The sequence below is a fragment of the Centruroides sculpturatus genome, unplaced genomic scaffold (genome assembly GCF_000671375.1).
Source record: "Centruroides sculpturatus isolate CEXI.00-Female unplaced genomic scaffold, Cexi_2.0 scaffold205, whole genome shotgun sequence".
Classification (NCBI taxonomy): Eukaryota; Metazoa; Arthropoda; class Arachnida; order Scorpiones; family Buthidae; genus Centruroides; species Centruroides sculpturatus.
This window is the reverse complement of record NW_019384391.1, coordinates 283,126-308,779: the sequence shown is the minus strand read 5'-3', so window position 1 is coordinate 308,779 and position 25,654 is coordinate 283,126. Positions and strand designations below refer to the sequence as shown.

At 28.2% G+C, this 25,654-nt stretch overlaps 1 protein-coding gene across 1 annotated transcript in view; it reads right to left on the bottom strand.

Annotated features, from left to right (window-relative positions):
• The window catches only part of LOC111618236 (laminin subunit alpha-1-like), a 270,556-nt gene that overhangs the window by 239,788 nt on the left and 5,114 nt on the right, over positions 1-25,654 (bottom strand). The window contains exons 2-4 of the mRNA XM_023359721.1: positions 8,855-8,978; positions 8,041-8,194; positions 3,430-3,672 (exon numbers count right to left, since the gene is read on the bottom strand). Of these exons, the coding sequence (XP_023215489.1) occupies positions 3,430-3,672; positions 8,041-8,194; positions 8,855-8,978 (521 nt within the window). The remainder of the gene's footprint in view (positions 1-3,429; positions 3,673-8,040; positions 8,195-8,854; positions 8,979-25,654) is intronic.

The following is a 25,654-nucleotide window of genomic DNA, read 5'->3' as shown; positions in this document are numbered from 1 at the left end:
TCATTATTTAAATTTGAAGTTCACTATAATATTTTAATTAAATAGAAAAAATATCATCATATAAATCTATTAATCAATTTAATATTAATTTAAATATTCATGATATTATTTTTTTAGAAAAAAATTGATAATTGTTTACAAAATGGTGTTTCATATGCTTTATACAATGTACTGTTTAAATTAGTGTTTCTCAAATTCTTTTCAATAACAGAATAGCAATTATTTTTCAAACATTTTTCAGTATTATTTTGGTTATATTACATATTTACACAGACATTCAGCTTATATGAATAAAATAATTATATAACACAAAGTAAAGAATTTGTAGCTAGATAAGAAAAAGTGATAAAGATGGATAAAATCAAAATAAAATAAATATCTGAAAATGTATGCACAGTGCATGTCTCATGTAAAAGAGTTTTCTAAACCCTGTCAGAGATTAGAGCTAGTCCCACACCTTCAATTGAATAACATTGATAACATTTAGATAATTATCTAGTTAGCATTATAATTACTGATAGTAAATAGAAAATAATAGCCAAACACCCAAAATTACTTCAGGCCACTTTCCACGATTATATTTAATTAATTACAAAATAATTTGTTACAACAGGTTGGCACTAGGTGCCATCTCTTATTAAATTTAATAATTATAATTCAATTAAATAATTTAGAATATTCTGGAAGAAAAGAATCAGCCCGAGCAGGACTCGAAGCCACAACTCCCATTTAAAGTGTGGATGTGTTGCCAGTTAAACTACCAGAGCTTCCAGTCCAATCTCCTCTTACAGACATATTTAAATATGATATAACCATCCTCAGTTACTTATGGTGCCATCGCTCAACCCTGGCATGGTATATATACAAGTAAACAAACATCATGAAATAATTTTATTAGGTTTCATGATGTTTGTTTATGAAAATAATAGAATAGAAAGCATAGCTGATGCAGTAATTATGCAGTAAACTACACTTGAATTATAAATTATAGAAATGATAACACTAGATTTAGTTGAAGTAGCCAGTTTATAACTTAATGAATCTGGTGTTATCATTTGCTTGATGGCATAAATTTTAGTTTCTTCCAATATTTTACATAGGCTTACTAAAACAATTAAGAATTAAGTTACTTTATTTTTTTAGTGATGCATAATTTTGAAACAAATTGAATAAAATTATAATTTGGATTATCTAATTACTATTTTGATAAGAAAAAATGTCATGCATTAATCAAATGAAATGTTTGATATATTCATTTGCGAAGATCTTACTATTGTATATTGTCAGCATGAAAATAAAACAACTATTTAAATATATACAGGTGTTTGGAAAAAATCCACACAAGTTTGTGTAATGTAGTGTTTACCTTTGGAAAAAGAAAACTCTATAAACTAGGATTCAACTCTGGGTGTGCAGTGCAAGTTTCTATACAAGACTTTTGTTCACATTTTAGAGATAGTACTTTATGAAATTGATCAGCTAATCTGTATTTTTGCCTTTTACTATTTTTTATAAATGGCTGTCCTGAGAATTGCCCAAAAATCTTCAATTGGTCTAATTTCTGAAATGTTTGTAGGGTTATCCTTTTCAATGAAGAGGACATTTTCTTGTCGCAGGTAATTCAGTTTGGTTTTGTGTATTGGAAACTTGTTTATCTGACTAGAAGACATAATCTGCTTGAGAACAGTTCTTTTAAATGTAAGGAATTGGGCAACAGTGTATCAATGTATACATGCAATTAATTATTGCTAGGTATTGATAGCAAACCTTGATCTTCTGATTAGAGCTTGACTCGATCCTTTCAGTCACATTGCAATCCAAACCAAAACTTTGTCCTCAAATTTCTTTTTCTTGGAAAACTTTACATCATAGGTGTAGAGGAGATATCACTGGTATGAAATCGACCATTAGAAATGATCATCAAGAGCAAGTGGGTGAGTTAAGATTCTTCATTCAAAATGAAGAATTTTTCAAGGAACTTTTGCAATAATCTTCTGCACTTTGCCTGTGATCTTTATATGTCTGTTCTATCCAGAATTATATACTTCATTTTATATTTAATGTGTTTTTTTTTTAAACCTCTTGGAGCTAACTATGTGAAATTTTCAGTTTCAGGGCAATAGATTAAACTGAAATCTTGTCACTGTCTTTAAAAGTTGTCACCAATCTTTCCAACTTGTCTTTTGTTAGAATTTTTGCTTTTCTACCAGACACTTTTTCCTCTGTGAGCGGAAATGATACTTGATCAATTGCAAATTCCAAAAGAGCAACGCGATTTAAAATCTCTGTGCAACACGTAGTAATCACGTCTTGAAATGTTGGAGAATAAAATATATAATCTGCTTTGAAATTCCTTCATTTGCAAAATGGTTTACAGTAAACATTTTTTAGTGTTTTATTTACATGCAAAAGTTGTACACTCTTAGGTGTAAAGCATTTTCTTTTGTTACCATTTTGAAAAAAGCAGAAATTTGAATGCAGAAAAATATTTTAGAATGTTCTACAGCATTCCACGCAATTTCAAATTATTGCACATGCTGTGTAGTTAAAAATTAATGACTGTTAGCTAGAAATGAGAAATTTTGTGTGGATTCTTTCTAGACATTCATTATAAGCAATAAAACTCAAACTTTTTATAATTACTAAATCTTTAACTGCTGAATTATTGAAATAGTCAAGTTCTAGAGTGAAATTAATCCAGTAGCTAATGGTTTAGTAACTATTCAAATATTTAAAATTAACAAATAAAATATTAAATAATAGAAATAAATAAAATATATATGTAAAGATAAAATTACTGTATATAACAATATGATTAAGCAGTAAAATAAACAAAAATAAGAATAAAATATATTATTAAAAAATGATTAAATGTATCCACAACTAACAAAAGTAGTCCTATACATTAATTTCATGATAATAATAAAAATTAATAGTTTTCTTTAAGTCACTTTCAAAAACAGATTCATAAAAAAGATAGCACTGTCAATAGACATATATGTACTGTATATATATTTATATACATATACATATATACTTANATAGCATACGTACTGTATATATATTTATATACATATACATATATTCTTACTTTGCAAAGTATGAATCATTAGCAAAGAATAGATATAAATTAATGCAAAAACTTTCAATACTGAGACCTTACCATACTCTTATCTATTAAGTATTTCACATTTATAGTAGTTTAATTTAAATTCAATTATATAATCCAGACGTAGCTTATTCCCAAACTGTATCTAAAAAAACTATTATTATAAAGAAATCTATTCTTAGCAAGAATTATTTAAATACATGAATTTTTGAATGCTAAAATGAGAATTTAAGTGCATTCGTTGTTTATAAAAAAAAAAGTTTACATTAATTTTTTTTTTTTGTAACAAGTTTTCATTATAATTTTTATAGAATATTTACCTCTCCATTTTCAAGCGGATTTATTTTTGAATAATGCGAAGTACATACGACATCATTATCAGTTCTAAATTTCAGTTTACCAACATTAGGTCTAATTCCGTATATATCCCAGCAATCGCCGTCATGTATTACATAATATTGCCACGGTTTATAATGCAGACCGTCGATAGATCTTTCCAATATCCAATTGCCAGGACGAGGAGAAATGCCAGCCTTCAAAATTATATATGCAATTTGATATACCTGTAAAATAAAATTCATATTATAATTTTAAAGTTTAAAGAATTTTATGAAATTAATCAAGTCATAAAATAAAACTCTACCAATTATAATAATAATAATTAAAATATTTGAAGTTTGTTATTATACCTTAAGACTTACTTGCATATTATATAATTTCTAATTAACATACAATCTTTATCACATAAATTTGTAGTATCATACACAAGACAATGTAAAAAATTTCTTAAATGTAATTTAAAAAAAGTAAACAAAATGTAATAGATTAACTTGTTCAAACAAAACTGTTTAAATTATATTTCAACTCAAGTATAAACATCAAAATAGCTGATTAACTTTGTTGTTACATTTAATTTACTTTAACAATTATGCCAATAAGAAATCTCTTCATTTAATATGTAACAACTTAATTTAAAAACAGCATAGAGCATAGACATTTTGAAATTTTAATTGTTTTTAATTAATGGAATTGTTTTCTTATTATTGATACAACTAAAATACCCTACATTATAAACACTATATCATAGCCAGGTTACGTCGAAGACAACTAGTGCCGACCAGCGGAGGAACGGATAAAACCACCGAACGCCGGCAGTCGGTCACGGATTCACACCTCGCCAACACGTGGAATTTTCTTCGGGTTTTCTTCACGTTAGTAATACCTAACTAGTGGTCAGTTTTCCATAGAAAGATCATTTTCCCCTCAGCAGATCACCCACGTCACATTGCCAAACACAAATAAAATCAAACTAAACTTGAAGATGACTAGAAACAAATTATGAATTTCAAATTACATATGATGACCTCTGAACAAGAATGATCCATGTCAATAAATTCCTAATTTTGAGATCATTAACAACATTTTTAAATAATATTTCCCTTTTTTTTCTTTTGTTTTTTTCTTTTTGGGCCTGAATGCAACAACAAATTCAACTTGGATCTGTATCGCATTAGGTAAGCAGTTGCTTTTAAGTAAATTATCCGCATTAAGGTCATAACACCAAAAACCAGACTTAGATCACCCCTGCTATAAGATTATTACAAAGTCAGTGTAATATCTGAATTAGTTTGCTGAATAGTTTTGCTAGATGCTCCAATATCAGTAATTATTAAAGTGATACAATATTTTTGATGGTATATATTTTGAAAACAAATACACTACTGGGATCCTATGATAAAAAAAAAAAGTACTGTATAGGGAACGGTTTGTTTAAACTGCGCGCGTGCAAGATGGCGCTATCATCGTTTGGTACGACTTTCCTCCACATCTAGCAGCAATTTTTACGTCATCGTCTGTTGTCGTTTACAAATAAATGCTTGTTTTGTGCGTAAAGAATTTTTGCGCCGGCTATTTTTTTGAAATGTCAGTGTAATTTAGCAAAAAATGTGCTCAATTACACTGTCACTTTTTATTTAAATTTTGTTTTCGCAACGGAATTACTCCTACAGAAACGTTGAAAATGTTGAAAAAAAGCCTTTGACGACGATAGTCTATCAAAAACAAGAATTTTCGAGTGGTACGAGATGTTCGAGGAAGGCGGAGAAAGCCTCGAAGACGAACCACGCTCTGGTAGATCGTTCACTTCAATTGATGAACATGTCGCTCGAGTCAGAGATTTGGTTTTTTAACTCTTTCTGCACTAATAGGGTTTCTTTCAGCAAGCCCATTATGGGTTCAGCCAGGCTCACAATGGGACGGCCGGTTGGTGAGGAACGGAGACCGACATATCTTGTCGGACAACCCATCGAAAACTTTCTGGGGATTTTTCGACCCGTCCGGATTCGATCCTGGGTCCCCCAGAGCGGTAGGCTGCCACCTTGATCGCTCGGATAACCGGCCGTCTATGCACCAGGGCTGTCTGCTGATCGAACATGATGCTCGGTGAAAAGGGTTGGCATGTAGTGATTCCCGGGATGCCGCTACAGCTATATACAGTCGCCATTTCTCCACAGACAGGAGAGGGATTAATCTGTAAATAATACCCGATGCCATTCAGTGGTCCAGTTGCAATGACAACGACACCACGGCGTGCAGTTAATGGCATCCTCGTTGTTGGTTTCCTTGTGTGCAGCCAGACTTCGTGCAACCTGTTGCGAATGGTTTGGGTGGACACAGATGCATCCGTTGACGGCGATAAGTGACTTCGGATATCATATACCGTGGCAAACGGGTCCCAATGGGTCGTTCGGCGAATCTGCCAGTCTGTGTACTCTGTGCGATCCATTCCCCCTTCGGCATGTTTACAGATGTTCTGTGTCCATTGTGTCACATTGCTGGATGGTACTCACGCATTGCAAGTGCACGCATCGACAAACTGAGGTCGCACAGCTCCAGGACATAGTCTCGTTTCCCAACCGTTAACTGGTGGTATTCAGCTCGTTGTTGTCTCTAAGCTTCTTCAAAAGTTTGGCTGCCGCAAACCGTCGCTGATAGTATTTGCAGTCTGAGCCGACCTGCTGATCTTTATATACTGAAACTGGGTACTATATGACCCGATGCATACTCAAACTTAATCATTTACATATCTCTATCACTTCCATTGGTCCTGCAATGTGCATGTGGCTAAGCACATTCCTTCGTGGTATTACAATTTCACTTTTGAGTGTATTTTAAAACCCCATAGACTGGAATATTATTGAACACAGGTCATTTAAAACTCACAAAATGGATAACAACCTTAACAATAAACAGTTTCATTTGTAAACCAACAAATTAATTAATGATATACTTGTACTGAGTGGTAAGATATAAAATATGTATATAATATGAGAAGGGTGACCACTTCTCAGGATTTAACCTAGTCTACAAATTTTCGAACTCATCTCCGGTCTCTGGTCTTGTGGTCTTTAATAAGCATTAATAAATAAAATCATCTCTGATTGATTGGGTTTACTTATCCTCAATTAGTGAAGATCAGCATGAAGTTCTTAGTCACATGACCAATCAGTATGGTCACATGATGGTACAGTCACTTGACAAGTAGTCTTCGATTTATAAAGGGTACGATCGTAAAGTGGGACGAGTTAAACGAGAAGACATCACGTTATTCTTAGTTCTGTGAACATTTTGACCGATTCGTTTACAACAAAATGGCTGTTTCTAAAATCAATGTTATGAATGTTCTTAGTGCAGTCTTATCCTTAATATTTTCCTCAGACTGCTTCAGTGGGTAATTATTTGTGTCATTCAGCTTTTAATCCACAGTTTAAACATTCGAGTGAATTTAGAAACACCAATATCTCCGGACGCCATTTTTCTTTCCAATGTAAACTAACTGATACCTTCGTGAATTTCGTTAGTAACGTCATCAAAATAGATGATGAGCATTGAGTTGAATCAGTAATTTATGACTACTCGTTAGTAATTCGTTTAACTCGTAGAAACGTTTCCAGAGTTTCGGAGTTGGCCACTCTAGCATATGACGTAGAAAACTTTAATCTATTAACTGTATAATGCACAGTACTTACTAACAGAAATGTAAAACTACATGGATAAGAAATTAAAAAACAACCAATTTACTATAGTGTAGGCCTATATTAATAAGAAAAGATAATCAGTATATATACGTGCACAACAATAAAGAGATTTGCTTAAAAACATAGAAAAATTTACAATAAGAAAGTAGTAATACTGAGTAAATCTCAACATATTAGAGATGTTGCGGCCGACGTTTTCAACGCGAAAACGTGTACGTCGGACGTTCAGCGTCGCCTTCTTGTGAGTCTAGAAGTTTGACAATGGCGTTTGTAACCTCGAGCATAATTCCACAGACGTTCCAAACGCCATTGGCAAACTTCTAGGCTCACAGGAAGACGGCGCTGAACGTCCGACGTACACGTTTCGCGTTAAAAACGTCGGCCGCAACCTTTCTAATAGAAATATTGCGGCCTTCCTGTCTCGTCTATAAATTGGAGAAATGATTGACTATTGTTACTGATGTTAGGAAGGGATGTTTGTATAGGTATGATATTGACATTATAATGTCTCTTCCATCTCCATTACATTCGACACGCATATTTCATTTCTTGACACTCGGGGTGTTTTCAAAATGTCTACACGTGTTCTAACCTTTTAACCTATTGTATTTGGAATGTAACTTGAGAATTTCCCGCACACACATATTGTTTTGTTAAAAATGTATTGAATTTTTGGGGCATAAATATAAATTTTTCTTGTATATACATTGATCGGAAAACGTTTTATTGAGAGATATGTACTGTACATTCTGTGAAGTTTGTGTATTAAATTATAATGAAATTGTATATTTATTCTGCTTCAATTGTATTAAGAGAAAACTTTAAGTTATTTAAATATTATCAAATAACCACATATTTTAACGAACTCGAAAATAATAATATTTTCAATCTTACTTGTCTTAAATCTAAAGTGATAGTAATCCATTCATATTGTTTTCCATTTTGTAATGTTGGACTTTGCCACCAATTATTTGAACCATCAATTGCATTGGTAATTGGATGACTCTTAGTTGGAAGTTTGGCATCACATACTCCACATTGCGGTTCTCTGAAATGAATTAAATTTAACAAATTACATGTGTACAACATAACAATTAAAATACACTTTTGGAAATACATAATTTATAATCATAATGAGATTTTTTAAAAAAATAAACCTTTAGTATTTGGTTTAAGTTCATTCATTGACTTTATAGACCATTTTATATGTAATTTTATACTGTATACAGGTTACATACAATACCAAGTATACAAATAAGTACAACAATTAAATTACTGTTAAGTATCGAGCACGTAGCATTAAATCATTCTGTATTAATTTTTTTTAAAATATTTAATCAGAAACGAAGTTAAATATAAAAATTAAATATGTAAATAACCTATTACGAGTGTGTGTAGCTCATTTAATTAGAATATGCACTGTACTGTACCTGTAACATTTTATTTTTATTGTTTTTAAAGTAAATATTTATTGGATATTCGTTCTTAAAGAATAATTTTGAATTTATTAAACAAAATTATCTAAAACTTGCTCTTTTTTTTAAAACAGTTTTAACTTTATTATGCGATTAAATTAAAACACAAAAGTTATTATTCGAAATAATAGTGTATGCCTGAGAATAACTGGCATATCTATATGCTCTCCTGTAGATTTAAATAATTTTAAAATTAAATTACGTTTTAAAATAATATATTTGATATTACTTACTTTAAAATTCCATGTTCGACTAACTTACAATAAACTTCAGGTCCAATTTCACCACAAGTTGCATTAGCAATGATAATTGCATTCGTTGCCAGATTAAAAATGGATGGAAAGAGTCCTCCATTATCTGTTAATTTAAAAATATGATATTTAGAATTCGCTTACTTTTATTTATATTTATGTCTATTTATAGTTTTATTATATAAAAATTAATTTCGAAATTAAATTCTATTATTTTTTCCCTTCATTTTAAAGAATTATATTATTGTTGTAGTACCTCCTTATCTCATTATAGAAGTGAATGTTTATAATAAAACACGTTGCTATTATATTATTTTGATCAAAATTATAGGCCTAAAAATCGAAAAACATAAATAATATAAAATAAAACAAGAAACGGTAGGAAATTTTGATATACAAGATGTCAAAATTTCCTACCGTTTTATTTATCTGTCCATAAACATGTATAAATAAATGCATACAGATATCAGTGTCCGCTAATATAAGATTTGATATATCCTATAGTGTTCACGCTATATCAATTTAAATAATGTATTTCTTAGACCGCTTATTAAAATCAACAATATAACACTGTAATTTACGACTGATTGTCCATTATATTCATTCCGCAATCATCGTTAACAACTGATTATCAATTAACAAATTGATTGCGAGTCTACGCTTCTTTTATTGGGCTTCAATTTGAAAAAAAAAAAAAAAAAATCCAGCAACGAGTTGCTTAACTTTCCCAGCAAAATTTGGTGGCTCCATCTGTTACGATATTTTATTATTATAAAACTTTTTATATTTTTAATTATTATAAATTGACAAAAAAAAAAAATTAATTTTGACGATAGGAATGGGTTTTATACAAAATTGTAAATGCTAACAACGAATAAAATTGTCATTAAGTCCAACCCTACACGAGATACGACACACGATCCCTTTTTATCTCCTTATCCCCTCGACCTTTAACCACCAAAATTTAATCACATCAATCTCCCTAATACACAAACCTTCCTGTAAAATTTCAGAAATTTTCGACAAAAAGCACAGGAGTTATTAAGCTTTAAAGAGGGTGTACAAAATCTTGTCCCCCCCACACACCTATATACATACACACTTAACATCCATACATACAGAAAAAAAAACCGATATATATATATTTAGTACGTTAATAAGTACAGATTTAATCGTCTGAACAATATTATATTTTTAATTTTCATGTAACTGATTCATCATAGTTTACTTCTATATAAACCTGTAACGTTTGCTTTTCTGCAAAGATTTCATGTAATCCGGGAACAATAACCAAGAACGAGCATTTGTTTTACCGTGACTGCATCACAATGCCGAGCTGCAATTTTTAATTATTTTTAAAACTTTATTTCATTAAAAATATATGTTCTCCACCTCAAATTAGTAGTGGCTTGCCCCTGTACATCATATTTTGCCTGTTAGCAACTGAGTCTTTGACGGTCATCTATCTAATTCCTTTCGGAGGGGAGGGACTTTTGAATTGAATTGAAATAACGTAACTTCCGGTCCAAAGAGGTATATAGTTAATCGGGACCTCTTGCCTTAATCTTTCTATATGTAGTCTCGACTTTCATCTATCTAACTAACTCCTTGCTCGAGATTAAGGAAGGACAGACAGTGGGAATTTATGTCTACAATTTATTCAAATTGAAGCATAATTAGAAGCTACTTTATTATAGTAAATACATTGGAACTTCTGTATCTGCGAATTCAACCGAAAGCGGATCAAAAGTGTTCTGAAAAAATCTAGAACATTACAAAAGAGCAAGGCATTATTTTAGATGGAGAGCATATATTTTATATTATATAAAATGCGTTCTTCTTTGAAAATTAATGCTCTTCCATATTATATTATTTAATAATATGATTTAAATACAAAAATAAATGTAAAATAGCATAAAATATATAATGCAAACAAATTGCTGGAACAACGCTTAGCCTATAAAATCGGTAATTAGAAACAATATTTATTCAATAATAGCGATTTTTTAATACATAATACATCCCTGTAAGAAGTTTTATAATTGAATTATATATGATTTTTTTTATACATGTTATTGTAGACGTTCGCATAAAATTTTCCAGGGGAAAATCTTGGAGACAAATAATTAAATCAATAAATTTTTATTTAATTATTTAATTTTTGGGGTTTTTTACAAACAGGTCATAGAATACAATCGACCCCCCTATAATACTGTTGATAATTCTGTGTTATATGAATTCCACGTTGTAAGAGTCACTTAGATTTTACAAATACGTGAGCCGTTCACAGCCCAGCACACGTATTTGTAAAATCTAAGTGACTCGTACAACATGGAACTCATATAACACGGAATAATCAACAGTGTTATAGGGGGGTCGACTTATTATTATAGTTTACTCCTATTACATCAGTCTCTCAATATATATGATAATCCTTCACCCATATTGTTGTACTATAGTTTTGAAAGAATATAATGATATATTTTGATATATTTATGACGTAATTAACTTTGAGACACGTCCTAATTTACACTAAAACAATTAAAACTTGGAGTTACAAAAATTGAAAGTTTCGTAATTAATTAATGAGATAATATATCGACAAACGATTGATATATCCTTCATCAGTTCCATGACATCACGCAATATTTGAATTAGAGCATTTATATTGAGTTTAGTAACTAAATGAATTATGAATAATTTTAAAACAAGATAATTAATTATAATTTTACTAATTTTTTGCAACTGATTTATTTTAAAATAATAAAACATTTTAATATTGTATTTTGTAATTCCCTAAAAACATTTGCCAATTAATTTGAAGTAATGCCTAAAATCACATTAGTTATTTTAGCTTTCAAGTCTTTTAACGATCGAGGTTTGGTTACATATACTATTGTTTTTACAAGTCTCCATAAAAAAAAAAAAAAAGAAAAACCCTAATGGAATCAAGTCTGGCAAACGTAGAGGCCAAGAAAATGATCCACCTCTTTCAATCTCTAAAAGCATTTGTTACTAAATAATTTTACTTAAAACTAGGTACATTAAGCTTTCTTTTTTACAGACGTTTTTCTATTACAAATGCTAATAAAGTTATAAATTTTTTAAATTGTACACGGACTTTATGGACATCCTGAACACCCTGTGTTTGTGTGTGTGCTTGTGTGTGTTTCGTTTAATATCTCAGAATAGGATAATAAAGAAACAAAATTTGGCACAGTAACTTGTATATAAGGAGCATTGATGCTATTAAATTTTGATAATTAAAATTCGAGGAGATAGGGCGATAGAGGGTGGAGTTATGTATCGTATCTCGAATAGGGTCGGGCTTAATTTAATGAAGATTTTACTCATTATTAGTATTTACGTATTTACGATTTTTAAAAAAAATAAAACTCGTTTCTATCCTCAAAATTAATCTTTTTGTCATTTTATAATAATTAATAATATAAAAGTTATTTTTAATAAAATCTCGTAACAAATAACTCCACAGATAATTTCAAATTAAATTAGCACAAAATTAAATGCTAATATATTTAGCACTTAATATATTAGCCGGAAAAGTTACGCAACTCGTTGCTACATTTCTTCTTTTAACTAATTGAATATCAAAATATATATAAGCAGAAGTGTACAGTACGTAATTATAATTTATTCTTCAATGCCTTGTTTTTTACACGTTACTTAATACAATAGAATATAGTAAATATGTTTTTATATATACATTTATTCAGTTTATATATACATTACTTTATTCCATGTAACAAACTTCTTATCTGATTTGATCGCTTCGTTATAGATATAATCAATTGTACTTATCATTCAACGAATGTAAGAGAACAATCCATTAATATTGTGTACATTATAACCTCAAATTAGATATAAATCATATGAGATATTTTATAATGTCTTATCGCTCATTTAATCTATTTTTATATAGCGCAGTTAAGTAGAATATATAAAGACCTACGCATTTTTGACACGCGCCATTACTAGTCGAACCCTATAATTTAATAATATTAGTGGGATATTGGTACTCTGATGCCTCGAGGAACGTGATTTTATTTGTGAAAATATGCAATCCATGATTTGAATTAAAAATAGATTTAAATATATGTATTTAATGCAAATGAGATCCTCTTTATATTTCCATCTTTAATATTCAAGATTAAAGATTACCAAGAATCTTCATCCTATTTAAACGTTCTTCGTCTTTTATTACCATTATTAACTTATTTTTGAATTAATAAATATAAATATATGATAAATTATTTAAATGCGTGCATTAATTTTTATGATAATACATGTATTTAAGGATTCCTACAACGTGAAATTCGTATAACGTGGAACGTATCTAGCGTTATAAGGGGGAGGGAGGTCTACTGTACAAGCATTCTCGGATGTTCTAAACGTCTTCCTGATAGAATATCTTATCTTTTGGTTCCTTTTTAATATAAAACGTACAGTACAGTGCGTATCTCTCGATGTAACGCTTTTCGGCCAATGTTTATATATTAAAAATTTATACTTAGATCCGAAAAAATACGGCTGTATTGTTTACAATGCAAACTATATTAACTGTTTGATAATAGAAAGCGACGAATTCTATATATTAATATATTCGTTCGCAACTTATATATATGAGTTGTATTGTGTTTTCAAAAATTAGTTGAGAGTTTTGGGTCGACGTTGTAATATAGTATAATTTTCCCATCTAAAATAATAGAAAACAATCTCCTTTTTAACGTTTACACCTGCAGAACGTCTGTTTGATTTTAGGGACTGATTACTGACTTTAAGAGAGAGATATACTATTGTATTATTACTGTATGTCTATACTATTGTATTATTTGACGGATAGTTTGAATAGAAAACATCATATACGTAACATAAAATAAATATTTGTACATTATAGAAGAAGAATTGATTGTAAGATTTAAGTTTGTTTGTTCATTTTATATATATATATAAGTCTATTTGTTTTATGGAACGTGTTAACAAATAAATCTTTTCAATCATATAATCCAAGAAGAAAGAAGAATTTGGTATTTATGAGATAGAATGAAGAATGAGACGAATAGTTTTTGCTGTCAACACTTTCGATGATTATGAAAAGAAGAAAAGTAAGTTCTTTTCCTAGAATTGTGAAATTTGAGTGACCCATTTTATTTAAGCTGTCAACAAAATATGGGTAGACGGTGGAAACTGACGGCAGTTCTTGTGTTTCGGACTACTAGACTGTCGCGACTCTTTGGAGACATCTTTCTATTGAATTTTCTTAGCTGATAAGTTATTAAGAGGATTTTTGTAATATATAAACAAAAATAAAAAGTCCAAGAAGAAGTTTTTATTAAATTCTGGGTTGAGATAGACTAAATCAAAATAAATTTCAATTACAATTTTATATAGAAAATTCAACTATAAATAAAAAATAATAGTTTAATGTACCTATATTTATAAAATATTAAAAATTTTCACTTAACTATTGTCGATCCTGTGAAAATTTTAACAAAATAATCCATTAAACTATAATATTCAATCTACTGTATTTTACTAGAAACATGCATTATAATTTCTATCCGTTTACTACGTGTAATTAAATTATATTTTTAAAATATAATTTAGTTATATATAAATAAAAAAAATCACTTATAATATATAAGTTTTAATATTCGTTTATAACTTAAAATAAGAATATTTATAAATGAAGAAAGTTAAAAATTCTAATATGGAAAAATAGTACAGGAGTGGTGGACATTGACAAAACATTCTTCTCTAATAAAATAGAAAATATTAATTCAAAATTAGATAATAAGTATCAGTAATATGTAATTTTTCTTTTTAAATAATATGTTTTTTAATCATTATTAAATATTATAATCAGTACAAGTGATTTTATCTATCATCAGTACACTTGTACTAATTATACTAATTTATCAACATTTCAATTATTTAGAGCAGAAAATAGTCAAAACAAATTAAGAATTAAGAAAAAAAAATGTTTAAAACTCTTCGCATATAATAATTATTTTACAATTTAATAAATTTTCTTTCGTATATTTTTATTTACCCCTCTCTGTTACATATAACAGAGGGAAAGTATGGAGATCCGGCAAAAAATGACCCCCAGATCTTTATATTTTTTAGACTTAGGACACTTTAAAACGTCGAGAAATACAAATTCCTTTATGTATAAATGTTAGTGTGTGGAGGAAGGCACGATTTTGTTCACCCTCTTTGAAGCTTAATAACTCCTGTGCTTTTCGTCAAAATTTTCTGAAATTTTACAGGGAGCTTTGTATATTAAGGGGATTGATGTGATTAAATTTTAGTGATTAAAGGTCGAGGGGATGGAGAGATAAAGGGATCGTGCGTATCTCGAGTATGGTCGGAATTAATGACGATTTTACTCGTTATTAACATTTACAATTTATTATAAAATTTATCCGTACCCTCAAAATTAAGCTATTCGTTATTTTATAATAATTAAAAATATAAAAAGTTTTTAATAATAAAATATCGTAACAGATGGAGCCACCAAATTTTGCTGGGAAAGTTAAGCAACTCGTTACTGGAATTTTTTTTTTCATATTCAGTTCGAAAGTATGTTTTTCTGTAGTTTTCTTCGTAACAAAAATATAAATTAATTATCTATGCTTTATAAAGTTAAATGAAATACATATTTTTATCATAAATTATTTTTTGATTTTTGTCTATATTAACTCTCATATATCATCATCACTTATCAACCTAATAAGAAAAGGGATATCTGACGTGTTTTTTTTTTTTTTTTTCTTAAAATTCAAAGAAAATTTAGAAATGCCAACACAGACGATATTTCCTACGAAATTACTAATATAAACAAAGAAACCCTTCCCTTAAATTAATATGACATCAACCAGTGACATACACTACTAACAGTTTTTAGTTTTGACACTCCCCAGATAATTTATACAATATACTACAAGTTTAATTATCATTAACGAATATAATTATCGTTTTTATCATTAAATATGTTATACTCAATAAAAAAAATATTTTTTTTTTATTATTTCTCTTTATTCTGAATAAAGATTTATTTTAATTGTTACAGAATTTTCTCTCAATTACTCTATTATTTTTACAAGCAAAATAAAAATACCGTACTTATTTTCAATAATTATCTATATATTGAGAAAAAAAAGAATTTGAATTATAGTAATAGAGAAATGTGTACAGTAGCGTGTTAGGGCTTTGTTGGGCTTAGGCATATTTGAATCAGGGGGTCCCATGTACAGTGTTGACTTCAGACATTTTTTTTTCTTCAAGGGAATTTTTTGGGGGAATATTTTCTTATAAAAGTTGGTTTGAGGCCTCGGTTGGTTGGTTTGGTGGGGGCCTCAAACCAATCCTTTGCCCTATGGGCAAAGGATGGTTTGACATGGGCAAAAGGCATCCCATGGCATCATATGGGCAAAAGGCATCCTATGGGATGCCTTTTGCCCATAGGATAAAGCGACACTGAATGTATAGTGGTAAAGGGAAATGCATCTTTTATTTTTAATAAAGAAACTATGAAATAACAGATGTTTTGTCCTACTAATATGCAATCATTGAAACCAAGAGCATTTGTACTAAAACTTTAATTAATTGTAAAGAAATTAATAAAATATTTAACTGCAGCGAAGCATTAAAAATCCTGATTTTTCTATTGAAAAATGGATACATTTCAATGGTAACGTCTTGTTGATGTTCTAACGTTTAGAATTCGGGATTTTTTTTTTCATTTTGAAAGTATGATTAGTGTATTTTTTTTTCCTGTAAATTATATTTTGAATATTTATAATCATTCCTACATTCCTTGTGAAATACAGGCTTGAAATTCGAACACAAATTTGAATTACAGTGTACTGTATTTGGAATTTACATTACTTAAAATGTTAATTTACACGTATCCTGAATAGACCCAATCTCAATTAGTCCGAATTTTTGAGGTTTAACTCTAAAAATATAGATTTTTATTTGTTCTAGAAAATTTCCTATTCAAATTTACTATTTATAGATTTAATTTTTTAAGAGGTAGATTTATAATCACTTTAAAAAAAATATTAATAATAAATGGAATTAATTTATAATGACAAAAAATGTTAAATAATGATCAGAATATCTTGAAAATTCACTTAATATCACGAATAATAGGTTCTTAATACATTGTTACAATATATTCGAAGTAAATCGAACCCACTTCTAATTGTTATCATTATTGTAATGATGGAAAGGGCAATGATCTACTTAATCAACTTAAGTTGAACAAATCGATTTATTTTGATGGTAATTTTATCTTTTTGAGTTTATTTATAACTCTTATGCTGCTTAACAATGTATACCACATGTATTAGTTTACATTCAACTTTGAAGAATACCGAATTAAAAAAAAATATATATGTAGTCATTATTACACATTATCCTTTATAATAAAGAAAACTTTTTGACCCGGATTAAAATAAAGTGTTAAATATTTTTATTAAGTGCCCTATAAAAGCTCTAGAATTTATTTATAATATCGATTCTTAGAACAACTGCTTTTTAAGTATCCTTTGTGAATAGTACTTTCACCGAAAGTTGATGTGTGTGCATTAGTAAATTAGAGAAGTGGTCCTTACTTCTAGTTAATCCCTTTAAACAAGCTTTAAGATCAAGTTACATATCTTTACTTTGCTCTAAGAAAATAGAACTACAACAGAAGAAAAAAAAAAAAAGGAAATAAATAAATAAAAACTGTAGAAAGTCGTGAACAATATCTTTACATAAAGTGATTAACAGTTTATTTTATTCTTTTCTATATTTAATTAAAAATATTTAAGTATATATGTAGGCTATATACATACATATATCATACATATGAATATAAGCTATATTTTCGTGTACTTTCATTTTTATATTAATATATTTAGAAGAATATAAAGTACATATTCTATATATAAAATATGAGTTTAAAATATTTTAAATTAAAATCTTGCATTCGAGAGGATTTGTCCTTCAAAATTTTCTAGTAAAAATCGGGGCGACGACCTTGATGAAAGGAAAGTTACGCCCCTTCGATGCTTAGTCGGAGTCGTCATTTTGTCATTTTTCTATAAAAACTTTTTTGATTTAATTAAAGCCTTATGAAAAAACATAAAAGAAACAAATTGTCAACTTAAAAATTATCGTCTTATTAGGATCTATATTATTTAATTTTTAAAAAGTTGTATCACATAAACGTCTTTTTTTTTTAATTTATAATTTTCAAGGACGATTGTCGACATTCTTTCAAGAAAATATATTAAATTAAAAATAAAAAAAACATGCAATTACTATATTAAATTATTTTAATTTTGGTATATTTCAAATCGATAAAGTAAATTAATAAAAAATTAATTATACTAATTAATTTTTTATTCAGTTAAATATACTAAACTTTACCTGAATGGAGATGTATTTTCTTATATGAAAAGAGTGTTTATTTCCTAAATTAGTTAAATTATAGTTTAATTTTAAATGATTTATATTAGCTCTTAATATAAAGTATATATGGGCCTATATTTTTTTAAAAAAATTTTACATATTTCTCATCAGACATTTCCATGTAGAGAAATGTTTATGATTGTTTTTGTTTTGAGTGTGAATAACTTAAGAACATTAATAATATTCTGGCAGAGTTCAAGTAATCGAGTCATGTGAGTTTGAAGGAACCGGGAACCACGAATTCCCTCACAACAATTTTTTTTTTCTTTTCTTTTTTTAATAGTGAAATGGTGTGTCATGGCTTCCGGGCAGTACAAGATTCTCTATTTTGATGACGGCTGCTTTCATGCGAAAGCACTCATAAAAACTATATAATGAGCAAAAGAATTCACGTTGTATAATAAAGATTAAGTTTATAATGAAGTAAAAACTATTAAATAAATGTTTGTTAATATATTTTGCACCAATCGTGAAGAACTATTCACCGTAAAATTTGTAAATTTAATAATTAAAGTTTGATTATTTGACAGATTTTTTTATGTGTGTAATTCCTTTTAAGCAATCTTCAGTCGACCCCCCCTATAACACTGTTGATTATTCCATTTTATATGAATTCCATGTTGTACGAGTCACTTAGATTTTACAAATACGTGAGCCGTTCACAGCTTGGCACACGTATTTGTAAAATCTAAGTGACTCGTACAACATGGAATTCATATAAAACGGAATAATCAACAGTGTTATAGGGGGGTCGACTTGTATTTAATCAAAATTCCTTTATCATACATGAGGCTCAAAGGCGTATTATAAATTTGAATTTCTCGAACCTATTTATTGCGGATGTTTTAATTTTTAATAGCATGCACTTATAATATTAACATATTTTAACAATGTTTCTAATTATTTATTGTCATAGGGCCCTTTCTTATTATATTTGGAACATAAATCTTCCTCGTTATGATTACGTATGAGGCTTACACAAGTAACAATAAAGTATTATAAGAGTATACAGTAATTGTTTTTAAATATTGTTATAATAATTTCAATAATATAGATTAAGAAACACGATTTAAACTAAATAAAATGTAAAACAAACAGATTTTTTTTTAACCAATAACAAATACGGTATTATAATACAGCCAAACCTCTGAACGACGGCCAGTGACGAGAACATAAAAGATGGCCGTTATAAGGAGGTGGCCATTCTGTATGCATATATTTAGAAGTTGTAGCCTTTACTGGAGGTTCGGTTGTATTTAAATATTTTAAATAATTAATAAATCTTTAACTGGACATAGTAATTGTCGTAGTTTTAAAGAAATTCAAGAGTAAAAACCATTATCTGGAAATAAAACGAAGATTAACACAAATATAATATCATGTTAACGAATTAATTGATATTGATATTTATTCTGTACTGGGCGCAGCACGCACCATATCGTGTAATATTTTATTACAGAATAAATGACAAGACGTTGACAGCTTAATCATTGTAGTTTGTTAATTACGTGTCACGAAAAATGCAATTAACTAAATATACGCTAAATGATCGTCTTACTATCACATATTTTATCGCTCGATTAAATACACTTAAGATGTTAATTGAATTAAATGATATATATTATTTTTTTTTAAATTATTTATACATTCTAAAATAATATATTTTCCATTATTTTAATTAAATAGAATGAAATTTTTATCGTTATTTGAGTTATATAAATGGGAGAAGATTCGTAAAGAATTTCTATTATTAGTAAGTTATATATTGAGTATATGTTTTTACCATTACAGTTAATGACTTTCTTATAAGGTTTTAACGTATTATTTTCTTAATTATTTAAAGTTATTTTTAATTAAATATTCTTTAAAGTTTCAACCTTCTATCTTAATTAGAAATGGATGAAATTTGAGTTGCAAGTTTGATAAAAAGAGTTTAAAAATATACTTAAAATGTTTTATTGTAAATTAATTTAATTAATAAACATAATTTATAAGCTTTAAATAACAACACAGTATAAATAATTGGCTTAATATAACAGCATTCGATCATTAAACCCTCATCGGTTTGTCAGTGTAAAGTATAAAATTTATGAGATAATTAACAGCGATGAAGACGTTTCTTTTATCAAAGGATTGCTTGAAAGAATCTAAAGTAGTCGATATTATTTGTATTAATTAGATTTAAATTCAGTCAAACAAAAGAAATAGTCCGTACACTCGTGCGTTGAATAAATAATAGATAACAGAACAAGAAACTATTTAATTGTTTTCGATTAGAATGCAAACACATGCGTAATGTGTATTAATTAGATAGAGTAAAAAGTTTGAATTAAGTGAAATAATTACATAATAGATCTCTCTGAATGTTCTTTTTTGTGTGTGTGTGGTGAGGAAAAATAAAGTAAAAATAATTGATCATACAAGAAAGTAAGACTATTGAGCTATAATTAGATGGAAATAAATCTGATATTTGCATTTATGCATAAATTTTATATTTATTATTTATTGTTAAATGATAAATACAATAAGATAAAACAGGAGAGCCGATACGAAAACGTTGTCGCTCTATTTTATCTTAAAGGGGAGGAAAATAAATTAATAGAAAATATTTCGTCAATTGTATAATGTATCCTTGACAAAGTGATCCGCTATCAGATTATGAGCCATTATTTAGATGAATTATTGTTTCAATAAATTGCTGATATTCGAAACAGATTACACTAATCTATGCAAAATGCAAGGATAATCATTCATTAGTCCAGACATAATGGACAAAGTTGATTCATTATTGTAATGCTAGAGAAGTTGATATATTTTATGAAAGGACTTACAAAAAAAAAAAAAAAGAAATAACATATAAAGGTTTGAAAAACAATTTACAATCATGAATAAATAAATTGGATATTGGAAGTAATTAAACTTTTTAACACTACTAATTGTTGAAATAAAAGAATAAAAATTGAAGTAAAGTATGTCATCAAATTGGACTTGAATATTTATGAGTGGATATTAAAAAAAATCCATTATCAAAAGAATTTAAATACAAATTAGAAGGGTCATAGAATCGTATATAAATCTTCATTGTCATATTTTACATGTATTTCAAATTTTATGTTAGAAAATAATGAGAAACTAACAAAAATACTTAAATTTTTGTACAATTTATGCAAAAATTAAACATGTATTTGCATTTTAATCACAATAATCAGTTTTCGTTATATCATTTTTTAATTCAAAGATATAGAAATAATTTTTTTTTTTGTAAATCGTGCTGCTATTGTCTCCTGTATACTTGATTCAAAATAAAGAAATAAAGTGATTAAATTATAAATAATATCGTGTTTTATATCATTTTAAAATAGATATTATCATATATATATATTAATACTTTTTAAAATTGTTTCAAGCATGTAGACACTACCGAATAGTTTGAGAGTAATGACTGATAGATCAATTTGCTAACACTAGTCTAGGATTCTTAATAAGCCAAGAAAGTTGTCTATCTTCTAGAGAAGTTCTTTAACTGCACACAGTTCAAATCACACGTTCATTTGTGGGTTGTGATTCATGTGAGAGATCACTAACAATGAAGTCTGAAAAGCCTATCTCTCTCTCATTTAATGATTACATATGAAACATAATGAATGATGCCCCTTTCACCATAATCTTCCAAATATGAACAATTGTGAAATTTGATTATTAGGCTTGCAATTTAAAAAAAAACTTTGTAGACCTATAAATTCCCACTTTCGTCCGTCCGTCTGTCTTTCCACAATCTCGAGAACCGAGTTAGATGCATGAAAATCAGAACAGATATGGAAACCTTAATGGTAGAAGGCCTCAATTAACTATATATTAACTTTCGATACAAGCTTTAAATCATGTTATTTCAATTCAAAATATCCCCTGAAGGCAGTTAATAGATGATAGGCACGACTCCATTGCTAACAGGAAAGTATGATGTACAGGAGCAAGAAACTACAGTACTAATTTAAGGTGGAAAGCATATATTTTAAATTAAATTAATTAAAAATATGATTAAAAATTGAAGTAAGGCATTGTGACGATGTCAATAAATAATTACTCTTTTTATATAAATAAAACGAGCAATTATTTATTGTGTTTGTGTTTTCATCGGTCGTGTAAAATATGAAATTTGATGAAAGATTAGCGCTGCTTAAAAATAAATAATTTATTGATTTAAATTGACCATAAATATGAAATTTTCAACTCCATTCAACTTTTTTTCTTTCTTTCTTCTTTCTCCCTTCCACTTTTTATATTTGTATGAGTAATCTTTGATTATACAGTACTTTGACCGGAATGACATCGTCATACTCAAAGTCAGTTTGTGATAAAAATCTAAGATATTTAGATTCGTGCTTAAAGAGTTTAAATAAAACGATGTTATTTACATGACATAAATAATGTTTCAGTATTTTCCTACTAACTTTGTTAGATTGGAGTTAAATTTACATGACTTTTACAAGGCGATAAATCAAATTAATCGAGATGTGAAAGGTCGAACTTATATCAGGGTGTAGCCAAAATTTTTTTTCAGGGGATTTCGGGGAGAAGAACCGGTACTATAATATAGTGTTAGAGTCGAATACTAACCACAGATTTGTCTTTGGCTACGACATCTAGTTATTTACTAGCGTTAAAGCCAAGCCCACTAAACACAACACGAAAACAAAAACGTTTTTCACATAGTAAATAAGCTACTACATACAGGATGAAATAATTTTTCAATGAAAATATAAAATTATTTATTTAAATTTTAATATCTAGAATTAAATTATGATGGAAAAATAAAGTAAAAATAATTGATCATACAAGAAAGTAAGACTATTGAGCTATAATTAGATGGAAATAAATCTGATATTTGCATTTATGCATAAATTTTATATTTATTATTTATTGTTAAATGATAAATACAATAAGATAAAACAGGAGAGACGATACGAAAACGTTGTCGCTCTATTTTATCTTAAAGGGGAGGAAAATAAATTAATAGAAAATATTTCGTCAATTGTATAATGTATCCTTGACAAAGTGATCCGCTATCAGATTATGAGCCATTATTTAGATGAATTATTGTTTCAATAAATTGCTGATATTCGAAACAGATTACACTAATCTATGCAAAATGCAAGGATAATCATTCATTAGTCCAGACATAATGGACAAAGTTGATTCATTATTGTAATGCTAGAGAAGTTGATATATTTTATGAAAGGACTTACAAAAAAAAAAAAAAGAAATAACATATAAAGGTTTGAAAAACAATTTACAATCATGAATAAATAAATTGGATATTGGAAGTAATTAAACTTTTTAACACTACTAATTGTTGAAATAAAAGAATAAAAATTGAAGTAAAGTATGTCATCAAATTGGACTTGAATATTTATGAGTGGATATTAAAAAAAATCCATTATCAAAAGAATTTAAATACAAATTAGAAGGGTCATAGAATCGTATATAAATCTTCATTGTCATATTTTACATGTATTTCAAATTTTATGTTAGAAAATAATGAGAAACTAACAAAAATACTTAAATTTTTGTACAATTTATGCAAAAATTAAACATGTATTTGCATTTTAATCACAATAATCAGTTTTCGTTATATCATTTTTTAATTCAAAGATATAGAAATAATTTTTTTTTGTAAATCGTGCTGCTATTGTCTCCTGTATACTTGATTCAAAATAAAGAAATAAAGTGATTAAATTATAAATAATATCGTGTTTTATATCATTTTAAAATAGATATTATCATATATATATATTAATACTTTTTAAAATTGTTTCAAGCATGTAGACACTACCGAATAGTTTGAGAGTAATGACTGATAGATCAATTTGCTAACACTAGTCTAGGATTCTTAATAAGCCAAGAAAGTTGTCTATCTTCTAGAGAAGTTCTTTAACTGCACACAGTTCAAATCACACGTTCATTTGTGGGTTGTGATTCATGTGAGAGATCACTAACAATGAAGTCTGAAAAGCCTATCTCTCTCTCATTTAATGATTACATATGAAACATAATGAATGATGCCCCTTTCACCATAATCTTCCAAATATGAACAATTGTGAAATTTGATTATTGGGCTTGCAATTTAAAAAAAAAATTTGTAGACCTATAAATTCCCACTTTCGTCCGTCCGTCTGTCTTTCCACAATCTCGAGAACCGAGTTAGATGCATGAAAATCAGAACAGATATGGAAACCTTAATGGTAGAAGGCCTCAATTAACTATATATTAACTTTCGATACAAGCTTTAAATCATGTTATTTCAATTCAAAATATCCCCTGAAGGCAGTTAATAGATGATAGGCACGACTCCATTGCTAACAGGAAAGTATGATGTACAGGAGCAAGAAACTACAGTACTAATTTGAGGTGGAAAGCATATATTTTAAATTAAATTAATTAAAAATATGATTAAAAATTGAAGCAAGGCATTGTGACGATGTCAATAAATAATTACTCTTTTTATATAAATAAAACGAGCAATTATTTATTGTGTTTGTGTTTTCATCGGTCGTGTAAAATATGAAATTTGATGAAAGATTAGCGCTGCTTAAAAATAAATAATTTATTGATTTAAATTGACCATAAATATGAAATTTTCAACTCCATTCAACTTTTTTTCTTTCTTTCTTCTTTCTCCCTTCCACTTTTTATATTTGTATGAGTAATCTTTGATTATACAGTACTTTGACCGGAATGACATCGTCATACTCAAAGTCAGTTTGTGATAAAAATCTAAGATATTTAGATTCGTGCTTAAAGAGTTTAAATAAAACGATGTTATTTACATGACATAAATAATGTTTCAGTATTTTCCTACTAACTTTGTTAGATTGGAGTTAAATTTACATGACTTTTACAAGGCGATAAATCAAATTAATCGAGATGTGAAAGGTCGAACTTATATCAGGGTGTAGCCAAAATTTTTTTTCAGGGGATTTCGGGGAGAAGAACCGGTACTATAATATAGTGTTAGAGTCGAATACTAACCACAGATTTGTCTTTGGCTACGACATCTAGTTATTTACTAGCGTTAAAGCCAAGCCCACTAAACACAACACGAAAACAAAAACGTTTTTCACATAGTAAATAAGCTACTACATACAGGATAAAATAATTTTTCAACGAAAATATGGAATTATTTACTTAAATTCTAATATCTAGAATTAAATTATAATATAAAGTAATCATTAAACAAAGTCATCAATTTTAAAAAGTAGTCATTCATTATTATTCTTTTAATAATTGAAAGACACG